Genomic DNA, 21,158 nt, shown 5'->3' on the forward strand with positions numbered 1-21,158 from the left:
CCCCACACCCCCAGCAGCCGATCAGCAGAACAATGGGAAGGGAGCAAGATAGCAGCTCCCAGTAGGTATCAGAATAGCACTCAATAGTAAGAAATCCAAGTCCGGCTTGGGACTCCTCCAGTTACATGGGAGTAGGAGAAACAATAGGTTAGCTGAAAGCAGTTCTAATGTGTAGCGCTGGCTGAAAGCTCAGACTCAGGCACACTTTACTGCTGCGCTGCAAGTTGGAGTGATATCCCCCCCCTCCCCCCCAGCAGCCAATCAGCAGAACAATGGGAAGGGAGCAAGATAGCAAGCTCCCAGTAGGTATCAGAATAGCACTCAATAGTAAGAAATCCAAGTCCGGCTTGGGACTCCTCCAGTTACATGGGAGTAGGAGAAACAATAGGTTAGCTGAAAGCAGTTCTAATGGGTAGCGCTGGCTGAAAGCTCAGACTCAGGCACAAGGCACTGAGATGGCGCCTACACACCAATATTACAGCTACTAATACATTTGTTGGTTGAAGAATAAAAGGTTAAATGGCAGAGGGAATTATTTGCTGTGTAACAGTGTCATTTAGAGATAAAAAGTACCCAATAAATATTCAGTGTTTCCAGGGGGTGGAGAGAGACTGAGAATACAAAGTGCAAAGAGGTGTTTACTTTTATTGGGAAAATTTGGCTTTTGAACAGGAGGAAAACATTTCCCATAGTGAATTCTGAGTTGCTGAATAGGAGAACCTCTGACAATCAGAGCTGAGAGTTACTTTACGTTCCCATCGCAGATTCAATCTCCTCTTGGAAGGAAGAAGCATCGAATGAAGTGTTTCCCTCGTCCAGGGGAGGAGCCTCATTTCCCCTGTGACACTTGAGATGGCCAGTGAGATGGGAGCGGCGGGCAAAGCACTGAGCACACACAGGGCAGCTGAATGGTTTCTCCCCTGTGTGAGTGCGGAAGTGTCGGGTGAGTTCGAAGCTGTTATAGAAACATTTCCCACATTCAGAGCAAGAGAACGGCTTCTCCCCTGAGTGGATCCTAAGGTGTCTCTTTAGCTGCGAGCCATGTACGAAGCACTTCCCGCACTCGGCACACGTGTACTTGTCCCCTGTGTGGTAGCGTTCGTGGCTCTTTAGGCCCGAGCGGTGGGTGAAACATTTGCCGCATTCGGAGCAAGAGAAGGGCTTATCCCCGGTGTGAAGCCGCCAGTGGATTTTGAGGTCCGAGCTGTAAGCGAAGCATTTCCCGCATTCTGTACAAGAAAAGGGTTTCTCCCCCGTGTGGATCCTGTAGTGGATTTTCAGGTCTTTGTTGTATAAAAACGATTTCCCGCACTCGGCGCACGAAAACGGTTTCTCTCCCGTGTGGATTTTGTAGTGCGTTTTGAGGGCGGAGCGGTCGGTAAAGCTTTTCTTACACTCGGAGCAGGAAAATTTCTTTTCTAACTCGTGGCTTCTCTTATGGTGCCGAACGGCTCCCCTCTTACTGTCGAATGATCTGTTGCACACAGGGCACTTGTATAGGAGCTTTAATGGCAGTGGGGATTGGTTAGTGAGGGACTGACTGTATGTGGCCACGCGCCCATCACTAAACTCCTCATTAGGGCTGAGGGAATCTGCTCCATGGATCTGATCTGAAATTGTGATCGTTCTGTACTCTAAACCATTCTCCTCTTCGTATGAAGTCGTTTCGTGCTTAATAGAACTCCCTGCAGAACGAGCAGACAAGCTGTAATTCCGGCCACATCCCATAATAGGAGACGGCCCATCTGCTCCCGGGATCTCATCTGAAACTGTGATGATTCTGTAATCAAAGTGATCTTCCCCTTCAGATGACGTTGGTTCCTCTTTAATAACATCTGATATATAAGTAGCAGAGGGACTGTAACTTGGGCTGCACCCCAGGATAGGAGTAGGTGTGTCTGTTCCGTGTCTCTCTTCTGTAAGGGGATCAATGCTGCAATCTGATTGGTTCTCCTCTTCAGATGAAGCCGCCTCCTCTTTAATAGCTACTGATATATAATTGGCAGCCAAGGTGTTATCCAGACCACGCCCAATAATAGGAGTAGAAGTATCTGTTTCCTGTATCTGTTCTGTAGGTGGATAATTGCTGCAATCTGATTGGTTTCTTTTTTTACATAAAGCCGCTTCCTCTTTACTAGGATCTGTAAGTGTGTCCCGTTGTGTCGGAGAAACTTCAGGGTCTGAGAGATTTCCTTGAGCACCAAAATCAGCTTCTTCTTCTTCTTGTGCCACAATCTTGCTTGGCCCTTTATTACATAATGTTGCCTCCAGGCTGTCTTCGATATCTGAAAATAATAGAAACAGTAATTAATTTTTCCAATCACATTCCTCCTACCCACAGAGCAATCATTTTGCTGTTCTATCTTCTCCCCTAAATCATTCTCTGCTCCTGATCTATTTAGATCTCCTACCTTAAAGGGGACACATTGCGGGAAAAACAATATTGTGCCAATGAATTGTACTCATCTAAATACAGAAGGAATGGACTTTAAAAAGTAGTGTTTGGGGCTGATTTAGTGAGAAATTCCCCAAAAACCCCACTAGCCCCGCCCATCTGTTCTACTTCCTGCTGCCTCCTTTCCCAGGCTGTGCAGGGGGGCCGGCAGCACTGTAGGCTAGGAACCAATCAGCAGCTAGGCTGACCTGATAGGGAACTGAAGCCTGTCTGTGCCTTTTGATACTGGGCAGAAAGGGCACCCTGGAGCTACCATCTAGTAAGAAGGTGGAGGTAGCTCCACAGTTCCCCTGTGTCAATGGGAGCAGCAGTGCTCAATTCAAAACAAAAGGCACAGAACAATGATTGGTGCCAAATACCCTTAATAAAAGTGATTTCATGTGGAAATGACTGAGATGAAATTGCAGGGACTTCTGAACGTAAATGAGCCCTCTTATCTTTAACTTTACGAGGGATCGTCTTAGTTGCTCCATGATCAATATATGGCATCAACTTGCCATTTGCTTTTCTAGTATTAGCATACAGCCTGGGTATTGTATGTGCCTGCAAACTGTACTCACCTATTGAGAGGAACTGCTGGGGCCCGATCCTGTTCCCTTTTATATACTCCCACTCCTGCAAGGAAAAATAGATGGAAACATCCTCACACCTTATGGCAACCTGGCACACACAATGTTACAGTCATCCCCCAGCCAGAGAAAGGGATTATCATACACTGTTACTAAACAATAAGGGGGGATTGGGGGGCCGCACCCACCTCTCCAGTCAGCAGCTGGATGATGTTGGAGATGAGTTCCAGGATCTTCTTGTCATTTTCCTTCTGTATGACGGAGCCAGGGGCATGCAGGGCCCCCAAACCCACAGTTGGGCTCTTCTTCTTAGGGATGACGTAGCCCTATGTATTGAGAGGGAGAGAGAATGATGAGTGTGTAACGCAGCAGAGAGACCCCCTTTGTACAGACAGACAGTCTCTTCTCACTGTGCCACTCACAGTGCCCCCCTCACCTCTCCAGTCAGCAGATAGATAATCTCCAGTGTGAGATTCAGGATTCTCTCCTTCCGCTCCTCATTTTTATCCTTCTTCCCCATCACTGGGTCACTCGCTTCCTCCCACATTCCCATTGGCTCCTTGTGGGAGGGAGGGGCCTGGAAGTGGAATTAAGCACTTACACATTTCTATAGGGGATTATTCCCAGCAATATCCCCCAAAACAATTACAGGGGCTCAGACCCACAGAATCCCATTAAATCTCCCTACAGGGGGGGAGGGGTTCCCTCTGGATAAAAGTGAATGTGCCAGACACAAGGGCCCCAGACCTGGGCTGTATGAGACAGAGAGACTGTGGGTAGAAGTTAAACACAGAATCCTTACTATAACAACCCCCATAAGCAATTTCAGTACCCCGGGAGCCCCGCCACCCCAGCCCCTCACTGACCCGCTCTTGTTTCCCGGGGGCGGGACGTTGCGCTGCCGGAAGCTGGGCAGGAAGTAGCGGAACCCACTCGCTCATGGGCTGAAGGCTGAGGGGCACTAGTACCCAGCGGGCCCTGCCGCCCAAACCTGAGAGCGACCGGGTAGCCTCTGCCCATTACTCTTCTACTTCCTGTTTGCGGGGAGTTCTATGTTGCCACTAGCGCTGAAGGAAGTGACGTATATTAATGGGCGTAACCTACTGGATATAGGAGAGGCGGAGTCAGGCTGTACTAGTCGGTGTGGCCTCTCGACCAAGCTTGAAAGTGCGGCTGCAATCAGGGTTGATGGTAGAGGGGCGGGGCCAAACAGTAGGGGATTGAGGGAAACATTTCCCGTTACTTTTTGTGAAAGAAACTTATGTTCTTATATTTGTATCTTTTCCGTACTGATAACCGTGGGGTCAAGTATAATTACTGGGCAGGAGCGACCCTACAGGCAGCAAACTGGTACATTCCGGCTTTAGCCCAGTGCCCCCCCAGCCACACTCACCCCTAGCACCCAGTGTCCCCCCAGCCACACTCACCCCTAGCACCCAGTGCCCCCCGGCCACACTCACCCCTAGCACCCAGTGCCCCCCGGCCACACTCACCCCTAGCACCCAGTGCCCCCCGGCCACACTCACCCCTAGCACCCAGTGTCCCCCCAGCCACACTCACCCCTAGCACCCAGTGCCCCCCGGCCACACTCACCCCTAGCACCCAGTGTCCCCCCAGCCACACTCACCCCTAGCACCCAGTGCCCCCCGGCCACACTCACCCCTAGCACCCAGTGCCCCCCGGCCACACTCACCCCTAGCACCCAGTGCCCCCCGGCCACACTCACCCCTAGCACCCAGTGTCCCCCCAGCCACACTCACCCCTAGCACCCAGTGCCCCCCGGCCACACTCACCCCTAGCACCCAGTGTCCCCCAGCCACACTCACCCCTAGCACCCAGTGCCCCCCGGCCACACTCACCCCTAGCACCCAGTGCCCCCCCAGCCACACTCACCCCTAGCACCCAGTGCCCCCAGCCACACTCACCCCTAGCACTCAGTGTCCCCCAACCACACTCACCCCTAGCACCCAGTGTCCCCCCAGCCACACTCACCCCTAGCACTCAGTGTCCCCCAACCACACTCACCCCTAGCACCCAGTGTCCCCCCAGCCACACTCACCCCTAGCACTCAGTGTCCCCCAACCACACTCACCCCTAGCACCCAGTGTCCCCCAACCACACTCACCCCTAGCACCCAGTGCCCCCCAGCCACACTCACCCCTAGCACCCAGTGCCCCCCAGCCACACTCACCCCTAGCACCCAGTGTCCCCCAACCACACTCACCCCTAGCACCCAGTGTCCCCCAACCACACTCACCCCTAGCACCCAGTGCCCCCCAGCCACACTCACCCCTAGCACCCAGTGCCCCCCAGCCACACTCACCCCTAGCACCCAGTGCCCCCCAGCCACACTCACCCCTAGCACCCAGTGCCCCCCAACCACACTCACCCCTAGCACCCAGTGCCCCCCAACCACACTCACCCCTAGCACCCAGTGCCCCCCAGCCACACTCACCCCTAGCACCCAGTGCCCCCCAGCCACACTCACCCCTAGCACCCAGTGCCCCCCAGCCACACTCTCCCCTAGCACCCAGTGTCCCCCAGCCACACGCACCCCTAGCACCCAGTGTCCCCCAGCCACACTCACCCCTAGCACCCAGTGCCCCCCCAGCCACACTCACCCCTAGCACCCAGTGCCCCCCAGCCACACTCACCCCTAGCACCCAGTGCCCCCCAGCCACACTCACCCCTAGCACCCAGTGTCCCCCCAGCCACACTCACCCCTAGCACCCAGTGTCCCCCCAGCCACACTCACCCCTAGCACCCAGTGTCCCCCCAGCCACACTCACCCCTAGCACCCAGTGTCCCCCCAGCCACACTCACCCCTAGCACCCAGTGCCCCCCAGCCACACTCACCCCTAGCACCCAGTGTCCCCCCAGCCACACTCACCCCTAGCACCCAGTGTCCCCCAGCCACACTCACCCCTAGCACCCAGTGCCCCCCCAGCCACACTCACCCCTAGCACCCAGTGCCCCCCAGCCACACTCACCCCTAACGCTGGGAGTCACACTCTATACAACAGGGGTCTCCATCTTATTTTTACCTGTAACTGATATTTAAATTAAAGGAAACATATTGGATAAAGGAAAAACCCCCTAACCCTGTAGGCAATTATGAATAATATCCGGTGCTGGTTTCCCTTTGGGCTAAACATTAACCCTATCTGTAACAATGGCCCCTTTATTGGAGCTCCCTATAGATCCTCTCAGGTCCCTGTCTGGGTTTTTACATGAGGGGTGGGCGTGTCCTAACGGTCCCTGCCAGAAGCAGGAGGGGGAGAGCCAATCACAGCCCTGCACTCACACAAGCACAGACAGGCTTCAGTTCCCTATCAGGTCAGCCTAGCTGCTGATTGGTTCCTATCCTACAGTGCAGGGTACGGAGGGCCGCCGGCTCCCCAGCTCATCCAGAGAATTCAGCCAGCAGGAAGTGGCACAGATGGGCGGGGCTAGTGGGGTTTGGGGGAATTTCTCAATAAATCAGTCAGAAACACAACTTTTTAAGCACAATCCTTCTATATCTAGAGGAGTATAATTCCCTGGTACATTCATCATTTTTATAGGATATGTCTCCTTTAATAGAGATGTAGCGAACTGTTCGCCGGAGAACTAATTCGCACGAAAGTCCGGTGTTCGCAAGTTTGCAAACTTTTAGCGAAGTTCGCAATTTTGGGTTCGCCTTAGCTGGAGCCAAATTTTGACCTCTCACCCCAGAGCCAGCAGATACATGGCAGCCAATCAGGCAGCTCTCCCTTCTGGACCACCCCCGGACCACTCCCTTCCATATATAAACCGAAGCCCAGCAGCCATTTTACATTCTGCCTGTGTGTGCTTGATGAGTTAGCATAGGGAGAGAGCTGTGCAGGGGTTTGAGGGAGAGTTTAGGTAGCTTTGCTGACTAGTAATCTACTTTCTACTGCTCTGTATGTAGCTGCTGGGGACAGCTGTCCTGCTGATCATCTGCTGTAACCCAATACGTTACACATAGTAGTGACATTGCATTGCAATAAAATCACCTGAGCGATGTTTTTCCACCAGCAATAATATATTCCGTATCCACTACTGCGGCGTTTTGTCTTTGCGTGGGAACCGGCCGTAACCTTTACACGACTTGATTGGCATGTAGACGCCGGCCGTTTTAAAGCAGTTTATTACACAAGTTTAGAAATGTAGTGTGATTTCTGCCCTTTACAGCACAAAACGCAACGCTGTGTCAACAACGTATTTTTCAGAGACATTTTTGCCCTTGATCCCCCTCCTGCATGTCACTGTCCAGGTCGTGGCACCCTTTAAACAACTTTAAAATCAGTTTTCTGGCCAGAAATGGCTTTTCTAGGTTTTAAAGTTCGCCTTCCCATTGAAGTCTATGGGGTTCGCAAAGTTCGCAAAAGTTCGCACTTTTTGGCAGAAGTTTGCGAACTTTTTTTGTGAGGTTCGCTACATCTCTATCCTTTAAGAGTTGGGTAGCAACACAAGCATAAAGTCCCTGGGGAGCCCAGTATGGGCTGTGATTGGCTATTTAGTCAGCAGCTGGATGATGTTGGAGATGAGTTCCAGGATCTTCTTGTCATTTTCTTGTCAGACTGAAGCCACCCATGTATCTCGCCAGAGGGTAAGTAGCAGAGGGGCGGCACATAACTGCCCTCAATGCAATAAAAGTTTTAAAAGGAAAAGAGACCTATAAGGCACCTACAGACCCGCACAGGGGAGAAACCCTTCAGCTGCGGCCAATGTGGCAAACGCTTTATGTGGAAGGAGCAGCTGAAAATACATCAGCTTGGGGGGGGGGGGGGGGGGAGAGAAACTGGATACTTCTCTATTATTATTATTATTATTATTATTGTTATAATATACAGTTTGGTCATTTCCCTATGGGAACAAACAGTAAAGTATATTCTTTGTGATGTCATCAGTTATAATCGGAGCCTGAATGGATGGAACCTTCACAGAAGTTATCTCTCTTTGTTTCTATAAAAACATAATTGTGGTTTCTCTGCTCTTTAGTGAATGGCTGAATCACACACAGCGGGGAGAGGGGTGACCATTTATTTTCCCATCACAGACACAAGGGGGAAACTGGGCTTTAGAAGTGAAGCAAAGTACAAATTAAAGGGGCAAATTTAACAGATTGCTGTCTGATATTTAGTGGTGTAATGTCCGGCCCCTGTGTCTTCCCCCATCAGCCTCAACCAAAGGGATAGATGTAATAGGCAGGGAGCGGGGGTCTGTAAGGGGGATCCTAACGGTCCCTGCCAGAAGCACAGTAGGAGGGGGAGAGCCAATCACAGCCCTGCACTCACACAAGCACAGACAGGCTTCAGTTCCCTATCAGGTCAGCCTAGCTGCTGATTGGTTCCTATCCTACAGTGCCGCCAGCCCCCCTGCACAGCCTGGGAAAGGAATCAGCAGGAAGTGGAACAGATGGGCGGAGCTAGTGGGGTTTTGGGGGAATTTTCCATTATATCAGCCTGAAACAGAACTTTTTTAAGCACAATCCTTCTATATTTAGAGAAATATAATTCACTAGTATATTCCTAATTTTTATATTATATATCTCCTTCAATGAAAGTTGGGGACCAGGGATGCCATGCATGGGGGGAGGTAGATAGGGGTAGGTGAGCTTCTGTTACAGTATCCCTAGGGGTGTAAGGCAGACAGGTTGGGAAAAAAGCAGTTCTGAGCTCCACCCCGTAGAAGGGTAGATTGGAAGTCTCTCTCCCAGGTAATTTTGCCTGGTTTGAAGGTTTAAAGTGTCTCACTTAGGTTCTCATTGGAGGGGGATCCAACCTACTAAAGGATACATCAGAGAAGTGAACCTAAACTACTAAATCCATCTCCATAGTGGGAGTTAAGGTGCCCATACACATTAAGATTCACCCGATATCCCCACCTACGGGTGGGCGATACCGGGGAGCGTGTATATTGGCGGCAATGGGGCCAACGAGTCGATGCGGTCCCCGATCCAACTGAATTTTCTAACCTGGTCAATCGATATCTGGCCAATTTCAGGCCCCTCGTTTCTGCCGCTACACGGGCCGATAAGGGATAATGAATATTGCTGCACCCATTGTCTCTCTATCGTATCCTTGTACTAAGTTTATTGTGTCCAATTTACCTGTGTTGATTGAAATCAGGATTTTGGAAGCCTGAGATTCTCTACACGGCGCAGAATTTATTATCCAGGCGCCCCCAAGGCCACCCCCCCATTTGTGAGTGTCCTTTTTAAATAATGTAGGGAGCAGTGGGGAGAGGTCCCCATTTCTCCGTATGTGATCGGGTCCTGTGCACACAGTGTGAGAGATGTAGTTTATAAGACAAAAAGTTCCACCAGCACACCCTTACCTCCTCCAAAACTGGACTCGGTGCAAAGCCTAGGGATTCAGCACTCACAGAAATCCAGCAGAAAACTGACCGGCACAGCGAGTGCGATGCAAGTGGGCTCAGCCCCAGTGTGTTTATTCAAAGCATAGCAGCAATGCTTTTTTTTGGGGGGGGGGGGGGGGGTGTTTATATCATTTAAGAAATATACAGCTTTGTCCCACAATGCATTATGCCCATAATCATAAGTGAGATTTAGTTGGACAGGGACACCATAAGGGTTTATACAGACATACAGCAGCTGCCATCAGAACACCGGGTCAGTACCCTTAGAGGGACCTAGTCAGAAGCCTATAAGGTAAGTGACCTTTACTTTGTGTAATTTTCCACACCTGGGTTTTCTTCACTGAAAAAGCACAATGACCCACTCATAAGGTGTGTTGGAACAAAGCAGTGTTGTTAATTTACAAAGGTTTGAGATTTTATATATAAAAGAAAAATGAGTACTGTACACATTTTCACTATCTTGCCACCAAAATATATGAATGTGAAAGCATTGATAACTACAGCAAAGCACGACCTGACAGGGAACTGAGCAGGTTTGTTTATATGTATATTTATTGGAATACAAAAGGCCAATCACATGTAAAAGTTGAGTGAGACACTCATTCAGCCAATAACATTAAGCTCTGTCCAATGGTTTCCTTCCTATTACCTCAGTTTAACCAACAGCCTCAGAACCCGCATAATGTTCTACACTTTGACCCAACGTTATAGACGGGGAAACTGCTGTACCAAATGTCAGTTACGGTTAAGAAATATTTCCTTCTCGTTGCTTGTTTTGAACGCAGGTTTGACTATAGAAAAAACCCGCCGCTCAGACTTCTGCCCGCATTTAGCAAATTTCATTTATTTTACCCCATAAGCAACTATAGGCTCACCCAGTTAGAAACCAGTGACTATCAAACTAAACTCACCCCAAAGTCATATTGACCTGTTAATGTCACAAGAATACTAGTTACAGACCTTATAGGGAGGAGGTGGGTGGCCCTTAGAAGAGCCTTTGTGTTGCTGGGAGTAGGGCAGGAGATGGGGCAGCAGTTACTTGGCGCTGGTGTACTTGGTGACAGCCTTGGTGCCCTCGGACACGGCGTGCTTGGCCAGCTCCCCAGGCAGCAGCAGGCGGACCGCGGTCTGGATCTCCCGGGAGGTGATGGTGGAGCGCTTGTTGTAATGAGCCAGGCGGGAGGCTTCCCCTGCGATGCGCTCAAACACATCGTTGACAAAGGAGTTCATGATGCTCATGGCCTTGGAGGAGATGCCGGTATCGGGGTGCACCTGCTTCAGCACCTTGTACACGTAAATGGCGTAACTCTCCTTCCTTGTCTTCCTGCGCTTCTTCCCATCTTTCTTCTGGGTCTTGGTCACCGCTTTCTTGGAGCCTTTCTTCGCGGCTGGAGCGGACTTGGCTGGATCAGGCATGATCAACTATCCTTACGCTTTCCGATAAACGAGAAAACTGTTCTCTCCGCCTCCCGGGCTGCTGCTTTTATAGCGCTCCCATGCAAATGAGGCAGCCTGATATTACAGATTCTAACTGGTCAGCTTTGTCACATGGTACGAAATCCATCCTCCTTCAGACTCTGGCCAACAAATGATTGGCGTTTGCAAAAGCGTCTTTGTAATTGGCTGCAGTTAATCCTTCTTAAAAAAAAAAAAAAAAAAAAAAAAAAAAAAAAAAAGATATGGCGAGTCGGTTTCTGAGTCACCTATTGGTACTTTTTGAAGCAGCTATGTGATTGGTTGAATTGAGACTCAGCCAGTGAGAGAAGAGAGGCGGGCTACTAACTGTCTATAAAGAGTTGGAAATAGGAGTCATTTGGTACTGTTTCGTTTATCTGAACGCAGAGGCTGAGATGTCTGGAAGAGGCAAACAAGGCGGGAAGACTCGGGCTAAGGCCAAGACTCGCTCATCCCGGGCTGGGCTGCAGTTCCCAGTTGGCCGAGTTCACAGGCTCTTGAGAAAGGGCAATTATGCTGAGCGGGTGGGAGCCGGAGCTCCGGTCTATCTGGCCGCAGTGCTCGAATACCTGACCGCTGAGATCCTGGAGTTGGCCGGGAACGCTGCCCGGGATAACAAGAAGACCCGTATCATCCCCAGGCACCTGCAGCTCGCTGTGCGCAATGATGAGGAGCTGAACAAACTGCTCGGAGGAGTCACTATCGCTCAGGGCGGGGTCCTGCCCAACATCCAGTCCGTGCTGTTGCCCAAGAAAACCGAGAGCGCCAAGGCGGCCAAGAGCAAGTGAGCTGCCCGGTCACAGCGCCCCCATCAGGAAACAACACAAAGGCTCTTTTCAGAGCCCCCACACCGGCTAAAGAGGGCTGCATGGCACATATACAAAGCGCGCACAATGTTCCGAAGTTAAACCATAACTTTGTGGTACAATAATTTATGCCGCGGAGCGAAATCTCGATACTTTGGTTATAAGATTTCATGAGGCTTGCGTTCTATTGTACTGGCCTTATAATATCAATCAAGCAGCGGTGTGACTGGGATAAAGTAAATGGACACGGAATCTCTAATACCGATAACTAAAGTGCCTTTGTTCTGTCGCGGTTACGTCCCATTGCAGTATCTGGCAGTGCGGATCTATTAGAATGTTGTCTGGCACTGAAGGGTCTATAATCCCAGTTACTCAGAGGGGCAGAACAAAGAATAGATACGAGGCTACTTCGCCCGCTATTGTGGCAGCAAAAGGGAAATATTCAAGGGTTTCATCGTAACGGCCATTTCAATGTTCCAATTCGAAAATAGCCAAAAGCACGCATTTTGGCGGGATCTCTGTATTTATATCAGATTGGTCAGAGAACACTGGGTGTGCTAACAGTAGGTAGAAAATACTGTAAAATTTAATAAAATAAATTGTATTAGCTGCATTGTAAGATAGTTAAAAATTATGGTATATGTCTCCTTTAATGGCGAACCAATTATTTGCTCGGCGGTTTAAACGCAAAACAGATATTTTCAGCTGTATCGAATCGTTTCTTCCGTAATCAGTAAACTGGGAAAATAGACATTAACTGGAGCTTCCATCATATAACTGTGGGGCTCTAGTGCATTATTATCCGATAGGGGATTCCCGGGAGTAACAAATACAGGAGCTGAGAGCTCTGAGGAACCTGCCGCTCAGTCCGTGTATAAATAGGGATCAGTAATGAGTTCTGCTCTGGTGCAAAGGGAGTCAGTGTATTGTCCGAGTGCAGGGAAAGTTGCCAGAAAACCTCAACAAACAAATATATTGGCTACAAATTAGATCAAGCAGTAACAGCTCTGAGACTGACCGAGTGGGGGCTCTGAAAAGAGCCTTTGGGTGCGATGGATCAGTAGCCGGAGGAAAAAGGAGCAGATTCAGCCCCCGAAGCCGTAGAGAGTGCGGCCCTGGCGCTTCAGAGCGTACACCACATCCATGGCGGTAACGGTCTTCCTCTTGGCGTGCTCGGTGTAGGTGACGGCGTCCCGGATGACATTCTCCAGGAAAACCTTGAGGACCCCCCGAGTCTCCTCATAGATGAGGCCAGAGATGCGCTTGACTCCCCCTCTCCGTGCCAGGCGGCGGATGGCGGGCTTGGTGATGCCCTGGATGTTATCCCGCAGCACCTTCCTGTGCCGCTTGGCGCCTCCTTTCCCCAAACCCTTCCCGCCTTTACCGCGTCCGGACATCTTGCTATTAGCTCTGATAGAATCAGTCTGTAACCGAGTCTCTCTGGCCGCTCTTTTATACACAGCTGGGAAGGAGGAGCCAACAGAGTTCGGGCGGGGTTTAAGGTACCGCCAAAATCCTTCATCTCCGATTGGCTCCAGACACATCGATTTCAGTTTCAAATGACCCGCCAAAACAGCCCGCTCTAAGTAACTAACTGAATCCAAATCCATTGCTACAGGATACGGGGAAGAGGGGATTATTTATTAATATTTTTATTTTGCGTTCAAACGTTTCGGCTTTACGTGCGGGTCATTTTCCCTGTTCTGCTGCTGTATGTAAATGAATGCCAAAAGGAAGCAACGATTCCTTGAAAGCAGCTCCCATGGTGATTGGTTATGTTAAATAATGCCGCGACTCTGATTGGCTCGCTTTGCACAAAGATGATATCTCAAGGTTAGGCGTTATTGGGCGGGTTATTATCTAATCGCTGCTTTTTGGGTATCCGGTCCATACATTTTAGCCCCTGGGATCAGCATTAGAATCCCCGCGTCCCCTGGGACTGAAGAGTTTCTATGATCCTGCAAGAAATAGGCTGAATAACAAAGATCCTGCCCGGGAATGTTCTGTTCACATGAAATACGACCCGGGGCGCTGTTGCTCTAAGAAACCACATTACAACGTTACGCAGCCTATTGTAATGAAAGTCACTGAGATAAAGATGAATAAATGTATCTATAGGTGCGGAGCGCTAGCAACCGAGTGATACAGATCTGCTGCAAAGGTCTCTGTATACAGTGTTATATATAGTAATTGTTGCTGGAAAGACAGTGCTCACCCTGCCCCCTGGAGGCGCTGTTTCCTTACACTTTTTATCTTCTGTTTATACAAGGAGTGACGGGAGTAGAACCCTAAACTCAGTGATTAACCCTTGTGTGGCTGGTTAATAGCACGGAAAACGGGGAGAGTGCGATTTGTCACCCGATCTCTCCCCTCATGCACCCACAGAATAAATCAACAAACCGAAGGATTAACGCAAAAATAAAATGACGTTCAGCTCATTTGATTGGGGATTTGGTGGCTCTGAAAAGAGCCTTTGTGCTGCTGGGAGGCTGTGCGGGTTGGATCTAAGCCCTCTCGCCTCGGATCCTGCGGGCCAGCTGGATGTCCTTGGGCATGATGGTGACCCTCTTTGCGTGGATGGCGCACAGGTTGGTGTCCTCAAAGAGACCGACCAGATAAGCCTCGCTGGCCTCCTGCAGAGCCATGACGGCTGAGCTCTGGAAGCGCAGGTCGGTCTTGAAGTCCTGAGCGATCTCCCGGACCAGGCGCTGGAAAGGCAGCTTGCGGATGAGCAGCTCGGTGGATTTCTGGTAGCGGCGGATCTCCCGGAGAGCGACTGTGCCGGGCCGGTATCTGTGAGGCTTCTTTACGCCGCCGGTGGCTGGAGCACTTTTCCTGGCTGCCTTGGTAGCCAACTGCTTCCGGGGAGCTTTCCCTCCGGTGGATTTACGGGCGGTCTGCTTGGTACGGGCCATTGTAACTACAAAACCCTTCTGAATAACACACTCAAACTGAAACGAACTGCTGCTGGTTTCTGCTTTTATTGGCGCCTCCTCCCTGTGATTGGGTGATTATAAGCACGCCCCTGTCGGTTCCGCAAATCCACTTCGGTTTCTTGAATCCCGCCTAAAATATCCTGTGTTATTGGCTAATTTAAAGAGATCCCGCCTTTACGTTCGCTTACCGCTAAATTTTGTTTGGCCGCCAAAATAGACCAGGGTTCTAACCACTAACAGCCACCCCAGCAGGTATATACATTTACAGATTGGCGGTTCGGTATATTTCGGAACCGAGCGCAGATCATTACAACGCGCTGGGACATGGAGTTCCCTTTACTCCTCTGTGTGTCCAATGATTCTGTTCAGCCGGGACACAAGGTAAAGTGGAACACAAAGCCTCCGGCTTTTTCCTAACAAATAGTGTTTCCACATTCCACTGCCATTCTCCCCGGAACCGGGAGCCCCACTGGGCCGCGTATCACTGGTAGTAGAAATGGATCAAAGGAAAACCTCAGCCCGGACGGACATTCATAGAAAGGAAACTACGGAACCGTTCGGCTCCACTAATCTAACGCCCGGCACTGATTGTTACACTGTAACTTGGTGCTCGGGCGACACCTAGTGGCAGTTTGTATTTTACACGATTCATTTCTTTCCCATAAAACCTGCCGAGGTTACAGATCTGCTAGAAAGCTATGAAAAGATTTTAGTCCCTCCCAGTAACAACCCCGAATATAGAACAAAAAACCCCAAGGGTAAAAATTGAAAGGGCGGATAAGAGACATTACAGAGTGCAATTTGTTGCTCGGCTCATAGGGCCCGTATAGTGCGGTCAGTCAGTAATAAACACAGGTACCGGCTCTTTAGATGGAGGAGGTGGGGGCTCTGAAAAGAGCCTTTGGTGCGATGCGCAGGGGCCCCGGGGCCACATTACTTCTTAGGCGCCGCCTTCTTTGCTTTAGCCGCTTTGGGTTTGGCTGCCTTGGCCTTTGCGGGGTTCTTTGTAGCTTTAGGCTTGGTGGGCTTCTTAGCCGGGCTCTTGGCAGCTTTGGGCTTGGCGGCCTTTTTAGCCGGGCTCTTGGCCACCTTCTTGGGTTTGGCCGCTTTGGGCTTCTTGGGGCTTTTGGCGGCCTTTGCCGGTTTCTTCACCTTCTTGGGGCTCTTTGCTGCTGCCGAGACCTTCTTGGGCTTTTTAGGGGACTTGGGCGCCTTCTTTGCCGCCGCTGGTTTCTTGGCTTTGGGCGCCGCTGGCTTCTTCTTGGCCGCCTTCTCCTTACTCTCCAGCGGCTTCTTGTTCAGCTTGAAGGATCCGGAGGCTCCGCTCCCCTTGACTTGGGTGAGAGTCCCCTTAGTGACCAAGGCCTTGAGAGCCAGCTTGAGGCGGCTGTTGTTCCTCTCCACATCGTAGCCTCCGGCAGCCAGAGCCTTCTTGAGAGCGGCCAGGGACACCCCGCTGCGCTCCTTAGAGGCGGACACGGCTTTCACGATCAGTTCGGCCGCGCTGGGCCCGGCGGGTTTCTTGGCTTTAGCGCCTCCCTTCTTGGGCTGCTTCTTCTTGGCAGCGGCGGGTTCTGCCGGGGGAGCGGTCTCAGCTACGGATGTTTCTGCCATTCTAACCGATAATCAGTCAACTACACACAGAATTATATAAATGTTACACTTTCCCGTCCTCTTTATATACATATCTACTTTGCGCCTATTGGTTCATTCTTTGGCGAAAACATTGTTCCTATTGGCTGATCTTTATTTCCCCGCCCACTCCCTCTCTCCCCTGTAGCCCGGTGTCCGTGTGTTTCCAGAGACGGAATATTGTGCTGTTTCTCTCGGCTCTGAGTATAAATGTGCCCCAGTCTGTATGGGATCAGCTGCCCCAGTAAGTGCCCGGGTCTGTGCCACTAATTCCCATTCTATTGGCTGCATATATTGCCCAGAGCAGCTCCTGGGAACTCAGTCCCGCTCCCCGGAAAGGCTCCGCTTCATTTCTCTCCTTCCCATTTGTGGGAATTGTTGGGGATGAATAGAAATCCTTCCCCTCCCGCTGTTCCCCCAGAGAAATAAGGGGGCCCCGGGTATAATATGGGCAGGTGAGTGAGAGAGGGGGAGGCTATAAAGGGAGTGTGGGGGGGTCGGAGTCCCAGGCAAGTAGCACAGTACAGGGAGCCATTGCTGATGACGGCAGTGAGTGAATCTGACAGATTGTCTCTCACCCACTAAGTAACTGGCCCTGGGGCCCTATCCTGTACTGGGTATCAGTGTGAGCTCTGACATTTCCCAGCTTTCCTTTTGAATTCAGTCTAGGAGAGATGATAGCTGTTGCCTTAGTACTGGGAGTCCATGAGTAGAGGGAAGCACTGGGTCAGTACTCTGTACCTCTCTATATCCAGTTGGGCTGAGGGACAGGGAAGATGGTGAATGGACCAAGAGAGCCAGGAGTAGAACAAGCTTAGAGCAGTGGGAAATCTGCCAGGATTCTGGTTTAGTGGCTACTAGTGATGGGCAAAATAATTCGCCAGGCATTGATTTGTGGCAAATTTCTGCATTTCACCATTGGCTAAATAGAACAGATTCGCTCATCACTAGGGGAGACTCTATACCGTGTCCAATATAAAACACAAGTGTAGATCCCTCTTGTGATTACAAACTGGGCAGGAGTTTTTATTTGCAGGGTAACTTCTAAACTGGAAACCAGAGAAGATGCAGTTCAGTGTTACAATAATAAATGCAATATTATGCAGCTGAGTGAGTAAATGCAACGAATCCAATTATTCAGTTCAGCCGAATACCGAACCAAATGCTAATTAGAATATGCTAATTAGGTTGTGGAAGACAAAACATTTTCAAAGACGTCATGTGATTTTTAGGATTCATATTCAGTACAACCAGGAGTGTGAGTCTGGAACCAAATCCTGGATTTGTGCATCCCTACTACATGTAATGGTTCTGCCCTCCTGTTGCATTTAATGCATGGTACAAAGCAGCAAAGTGTCCCTTTTGGTTCCTAGGCAAATATGGGGGTGAAGAAGAATACTCCTAATCCCCATGATTAGTGGGGGGTTCACTTTTGCTATATATCTTCTTTAGTAGAACTCTAAAAGTTCCTTATTTGTGTTTTACACACTTATCTTATTCCCATAGCTGGGGAACGCAGTTGACTGCCCCAATAAATAAACTAGGGATGCAGGATTCGGCCTTTTTAAACTTGATTAAGATGAAATTCAGCCTCTGGCTGAACCAAACCCTTAAAGGAGACATATTGGATAAATGGGAAAACCCTAATTTTGTAGGCAATTATGAATAATATCCGGTGCTGGTTTCCCTTTGGGCTAAACATTAACCCTATCTGTAACAATGGCCCCTTTATTGGAGCTCCCTATAGATCCCCTCAGGTCCCTGTCTGGGTTTCACATGAGGGGTGGGCGTGTCCTAACGGTCCCTGCCAGAAGCACAGTAGGGGGGGGGGAGAGCCAATCACAGCCCTGCACTCACACAAGCACAGACAGGCTTCAGTTCCCTATCAGGTCAGCCTAGCTGCTGATTGGTTCCTATCCTACAATGCAGGGTACGGAGGGCCGCCGGCCCCCCAGCTCATCCAGAGAATTCAGCCAGCAGGAAGTGGAACAGATGGGCAGGGCTAGTGGGGTTTTGGGGGGGAATTCTCAATAAATCAGTCTAAAACACAACTTTTTAAGCCCATCCCTTCTATATCTAGAGGAGTATAATTCCCTGGTACATTCATCATTTTTATAGGATATGTCTCCTTTAAAATCATGTGACTTTGTCATATAAGCACAGAAGTAGAACATTTTTCACAATATGTGCAGTTCATGGTTCCCTTCCTTATCATTATATGCTTATGCAAATTAGTATTTGGATTCGGCCGAATCGCAAAATAGTGGATTTGGTGCATCACTAGCTCCCCATTGTAGAGGGGGTACTACTGCTGCCATCCCCAGGTTGATTTGCAATTTTCATGGAAAGTACCAATAAAGACAGAAACAACTGTTTTAGATCTAAAACTCTAAATCTAAAAAAATTCAATTTATTTTTTAGAAACCTCAGCGCATATGGAAGGTAACCACGAGCAGCATGGCTGCCTGACTAGCAACAGACAAATATTTCAGGCACTATTTGTTTCCATTGTTATAACTGAGGATTCCCCCATGCTCCACACTATAAAGGAGGATGCACCATAGATTCAATGATGATTTATTATATGGTAATAAATAGCTTCTCTATATAAAACCCGCACTTCCCGATGCAAAGTGAAGGCATTTACATGTGGAGTTTGTGATGCAGAATAAGGTTTGAGCGACGAGTGAAGAGTTTGCCGCACTCGGAACAAGAGAAGGGTTTTTCCCCTGTGTGAGTCCGGTGATGCACATTCAGGTTTGAACGACGCGTGAAACATTTCCCACATTCAGAGCAAGAAAATGGTTTCTCCCCCGTGTGGCTCTGCAGGTGGGCGGCGAGGTAGGCACGCATTGTGAAACACTTCCCACACTCACTACAAGGGAACGGCTTCCTCGCAGAGTGGCTCTGCCGGTGCACAATGAGGGACGAGCGCTGCGTGAAAGATCGGCCGCACTCCGAACAGGTGAACGGTTTCTCCCCTGTGTGAATCCGCTGATGTTCGTTAAGAATCGAACGACTTCTAAAACATTTTCCACATTCGAAACAAATGAATAGATTCTCCCCTGAGTGTCTCCTCTGGTGGGCAATGAGCTGCGGGCGGCGGGAGAAAGAAGCATCGCATTCCGGGCAGCTGAATGGTTTCTCCCCGGTGTGAATCCTTTGATGGACATGAAGCGTTTTTAGAAGAGTAAAACATTTGCCACATTCGGGGCAGGAGAAGAGGTCGTTTCCCGTGTGGCTGCGCTGATGGATGTGAAGGTACGAGCGCTGCGTGAAGCATTTGCCGCATTCAGAGCAGAAATATGGTTTCTCCCCTGTGTGAGTCCTCTGGTGTCTGACAAGACTTCTCTTCCTAGGAAAACCTTTAGCACATTCATTGCAGTTATATACGGCAGGGGGACTTGGCAGAGACGCCCCTTTGGAACCGTTACTGACAATGACTGCCATGATATGGTTATTGGCTTCCTCTGTCTGCTGGGTGAGTGGATTCCTGCTGCAATATGTGTGATCTCCTCTTTCAAACAATAAACACTTCTCTTCATTGTAGTTTGATACATAATTATCTGCCAAGCTGTTATTCAGGCTGCAGGGTGTGTCTGTTCCTTGTATCTGTCCTGTAAGTGGATTAATGCTGCAATCTGATTGGTTTTCCCCTTCCTCTTTAATCCCATTGGCCGGTGGGGGCTGTCCCATCTGAGAAATTTCAGGGTTTGTGGGATTTCCGTCGGCACAAAAATCTGCCCCTTCAGCCCCAATCTTGCTTGGCTCATTATTATAACATAATGTTCCTCCCAGATCAGCTGGAATCTCTCTCTTATCTTCATATTCACCGTCTGGCAGAGATACAAACAGGACAGTGTGGATGAGGGATCAATCTCAGATTCACCTACTTACAGGACAACTAAAGCCGGGCTGCACCACAGATCCTTAGGGACAGCAATTACAGTATCACCCACATTCTCTCAGTTTCCAGATGCCAGCCCCAGCTTTCTTTGTTTTAAAAGTATAGTATAGAACATATTGTACCCCTAGACTTTTTCTTTCTAATTATAACAACACACAGGATACATACAGTTTTTAAAGGAGACATATCCTATAAAAATTAACAATGTACCAGGGAATTATACTCCTCTAGATATAGAAGGATTGTGCTAAAAAAGTTGTGTTTCTGAATGATTTATTGAGAAATTCCACAAAAACCCCACTAGCCCCGCCCATCTGTTCCACTTCCTGCTGGCTGAATTCTCTGGATGAGCTGGGGAGCCGGCGGCCCTCTGTACCCTGCACTGTAGGATAGGAACCAATCAGCAGCTAGGCTGACCTGATAGGGAACTGAAGCCTGTCTGTGCTTGTGTGAGTGCAGGGCTGTGATTGGCTCTCCCCCTCCTACTGTGCTTCTGGCAGGGACCGTTAGGACACGCCCACTCTCCATTTCAAACTTGGAAAGAGAAGTGAGAGGATCTATAGGGAGCTCCAATAAAGGGGCCATTGTTACAGATAGGGTTAATGTTTAGTCCAAAGGGAAACCAGCACCGGATATTATTCATAATTGCCTACAGGGTTAGGGGTTTCCCATTTATCCAATATGTCTCCTTTAAAAAGCAAGTTTTGTAGCTTTCATTACCCACTCCAATTTATCCATTACTCACCCAGTGGGCGGAGCTGCTGGGGCTCCTCCTCCTCCTCCTTTATCCCTTCCCTGTAAAGGGCCTTGTTTCCTTTTATATACTCCCACTCCTCCAAGGAAAAATAGATGGAAACATCCTCACACCTTATGGCAACCTGGCACACACAATGTTACAGTCATCCCCCAGCCAGAGAAAGGGATTATCATACATTGTTACTAAACAATAAGGGGGGATTGGGGGGCCGCACCCACCTCTCCAGTCAGCAGCTGGATGATGTTGGAGATGAGTTC

The 21,158-nt window shown here is 49.5% G+C and overlaps 6 protein-coding genes across 6 annotated transcripts; 1 reads left to right on the forward strand and 5 right to left on the reverse strand.

The window, feature by feature from the left end:
• Positions 1-620: 620 nt before the first annotated feature.
• On the reverse strand, positions 621-4,108 carry LOC101731689 (oocyte zinc finger protein XlCOF7.1). The gene is made up of 4 exons (XM_031893015.1): positions 3,891-4,108; positions 3,213-3,350; positions 3,016-3,070; positions 621-2,285 (listed from the first exon to the last, which is right to left on the reverse strand). The coding sequence occupies exons 1-4, from the start codon at positions 3,963-3,965 to the stop codon at positions 748-750; spliced, it is 1,806 nt and encodes a 601-aa protein (XP_031748875.1). The 5' UTR covers positions 3,966-4,108; the 3' UTR covers positions 621-747.
• Positions 4,109-9,782: 5,674 nt separating this feature from the next.
• LOC116407584 (histone H2B 1.1-like) lies at positions 9,783-10,877 on the reverse strand. The gene has a single exon (XM_031893105.1). The coding sequence runs from the start codon at positions 10,822-10,824 to the stop codon at positions 10,444-10,446; it is 381 nt and encodes a 126-aa protein (XP_031748965.1). The 5' UTR covers positions 10,825-10,877; the 3' UTR covers positions 9,783-10,443.
• A 366-nt stretch (positions 10,878-11,243) lies between these two features.
• LOC100488074 (histone H2A type 1) lies at positions 11,244-11,711 on the forward strand. Its single transcript, XM_002943179.5, has one exon. It carries the CDS (start codon positions 11,259-11,261, stop codon positions 11,649-11,651), a length of 393 nt encoding a protein of 130 aa, XP_002943225.1. The 5' UTR covers positions 11,244-11,258; the 3' UTR covers positions 11,652-11,711.
• A 2,408-nt stretch (positions 11,712-14,119) lies between these two features.
• Positions 14,120-14,599, reverse strand: h3c13 (H3 clustered histone 13). The gene has a single exon (XM_018097419.2). It carries the CDS (start codon positions 14,582-14,584, stop codon positions 14,174-14,176), a length of 411 nt encoding a protein of 136 aa, XP_017952908.1. The 5' UTR covers positions 14,585-14,599; the 3' UTR covers positions 14,120-14,173.
• Positions 14,600-15,487: 888 nt separating this feature from the next.
• On the reverse strand, positions 15,488-16,257 carry LOC100488698 (histone H1B-like). The gene has a single exon (XM_004913873.4). It carries the CDS (start codon positions 16,217-16,219, stop codon positions 15,539-15,541), a length of 681 nt encoding a protein of 226 aa, XP_004913930.1. The 5' UTR covers positions 16,220-16,257; the 3' UTR covers positions 15,488-15,538.
• A 2,353-nt stretch (positions 16,258-18,610) lies between these two features.
• Positions 18,611-20,340, reverse strand: LOC116407567 (gastrula zinc finger protein XlCGF17.1-like). The gene has a single exon (XM_031893066.1). It carries the CDS (start codon positions 19,931-19,933, stop codon positions 18,881-18,883), a length of 1,053 nt encoding a protein of 350 aa, XP_031748926.1. The 5' UTR covers positions 19,934-20,340; the 3' UTR covers positions 18,611-18,880.
• Between the last annotated feature and the right edge of the window lie 818 nt (positions 20,341-21,158).

This window comes from Xenopus tropicalis, chromosome 9 (assembly GCF_000004195.4).
Source record: "Xenopus tropicalis strain Nigerian chromosome 9, UCB_Xtro_10.0, whole genome shotgun sequence".
In the NCBI taxonomy this organism is placed as follows: domain Eukaryota; kingdom Metazoa; phylum Chordata; class Amphibia; order Anura; family Pipidae; genus Xenopus; species Xenopus tropicalis.

Bases quoted from the DNA above. Each gene is read 5' to 3' on its own strand.
- LOC101731689 (XM_031893015.1), bottom strand. From the start codon at position 3,965: ATGAGCGAGTGGGTTCCGCTACTTCCTGCCCAGCTTCCGGCAGCGCAA. The intron at 3,351-3,890 runs GTCAGTGAGGGG...CTCAATACATAG, and splicing joins CCCCCGGGAAACAAGAGCGG to GGCTACGTCATCCCTAAGAA. The intron at 2,286-3,015 runs GTGAGTACAGTT...TATTATTTTCAG, and splicing joins CCAGCAGTTCCTCTCAATAG to ATATCGAAGACAGCCTGGAG.
- LOC116407584 (XM_031893105.1), bottom strand. From the start codon at position 10,824: ATGCCTGATCCAGCCAAGTCCGCTCCAGCCGCGAAGAAAGGCTCCAAG.
- LOC100488074 (XM_002943179.5), top strand. From the start codon at position 11,259: ATGTCTGGAAGAGGCAAACAAGGCGGGAAGACTCGGGCTAAGGCCAAG.
- h3c13 (XM_018097419.2), bottom strand. From the start codon at position 14,584: ATGGCCCGTACCAAGCAGACCGCCCGTAAATCCACCGGAGGGAAAGCT.
- LOC100488698 (XM_004913873.4), bottom strand. From the start codon at position 16,219: ATGGCAGAAACATCCGTAGCTGAGACCGCTCCCCCGGCAGAACCCGCC.
- LOC116407567 (XM_031893066.1), bottom strand. From the start codon at position 19,933: ATGGGACAGCCCCCACCGGCCAATGGGATTAAAGAGGAAGGGGAAAAC.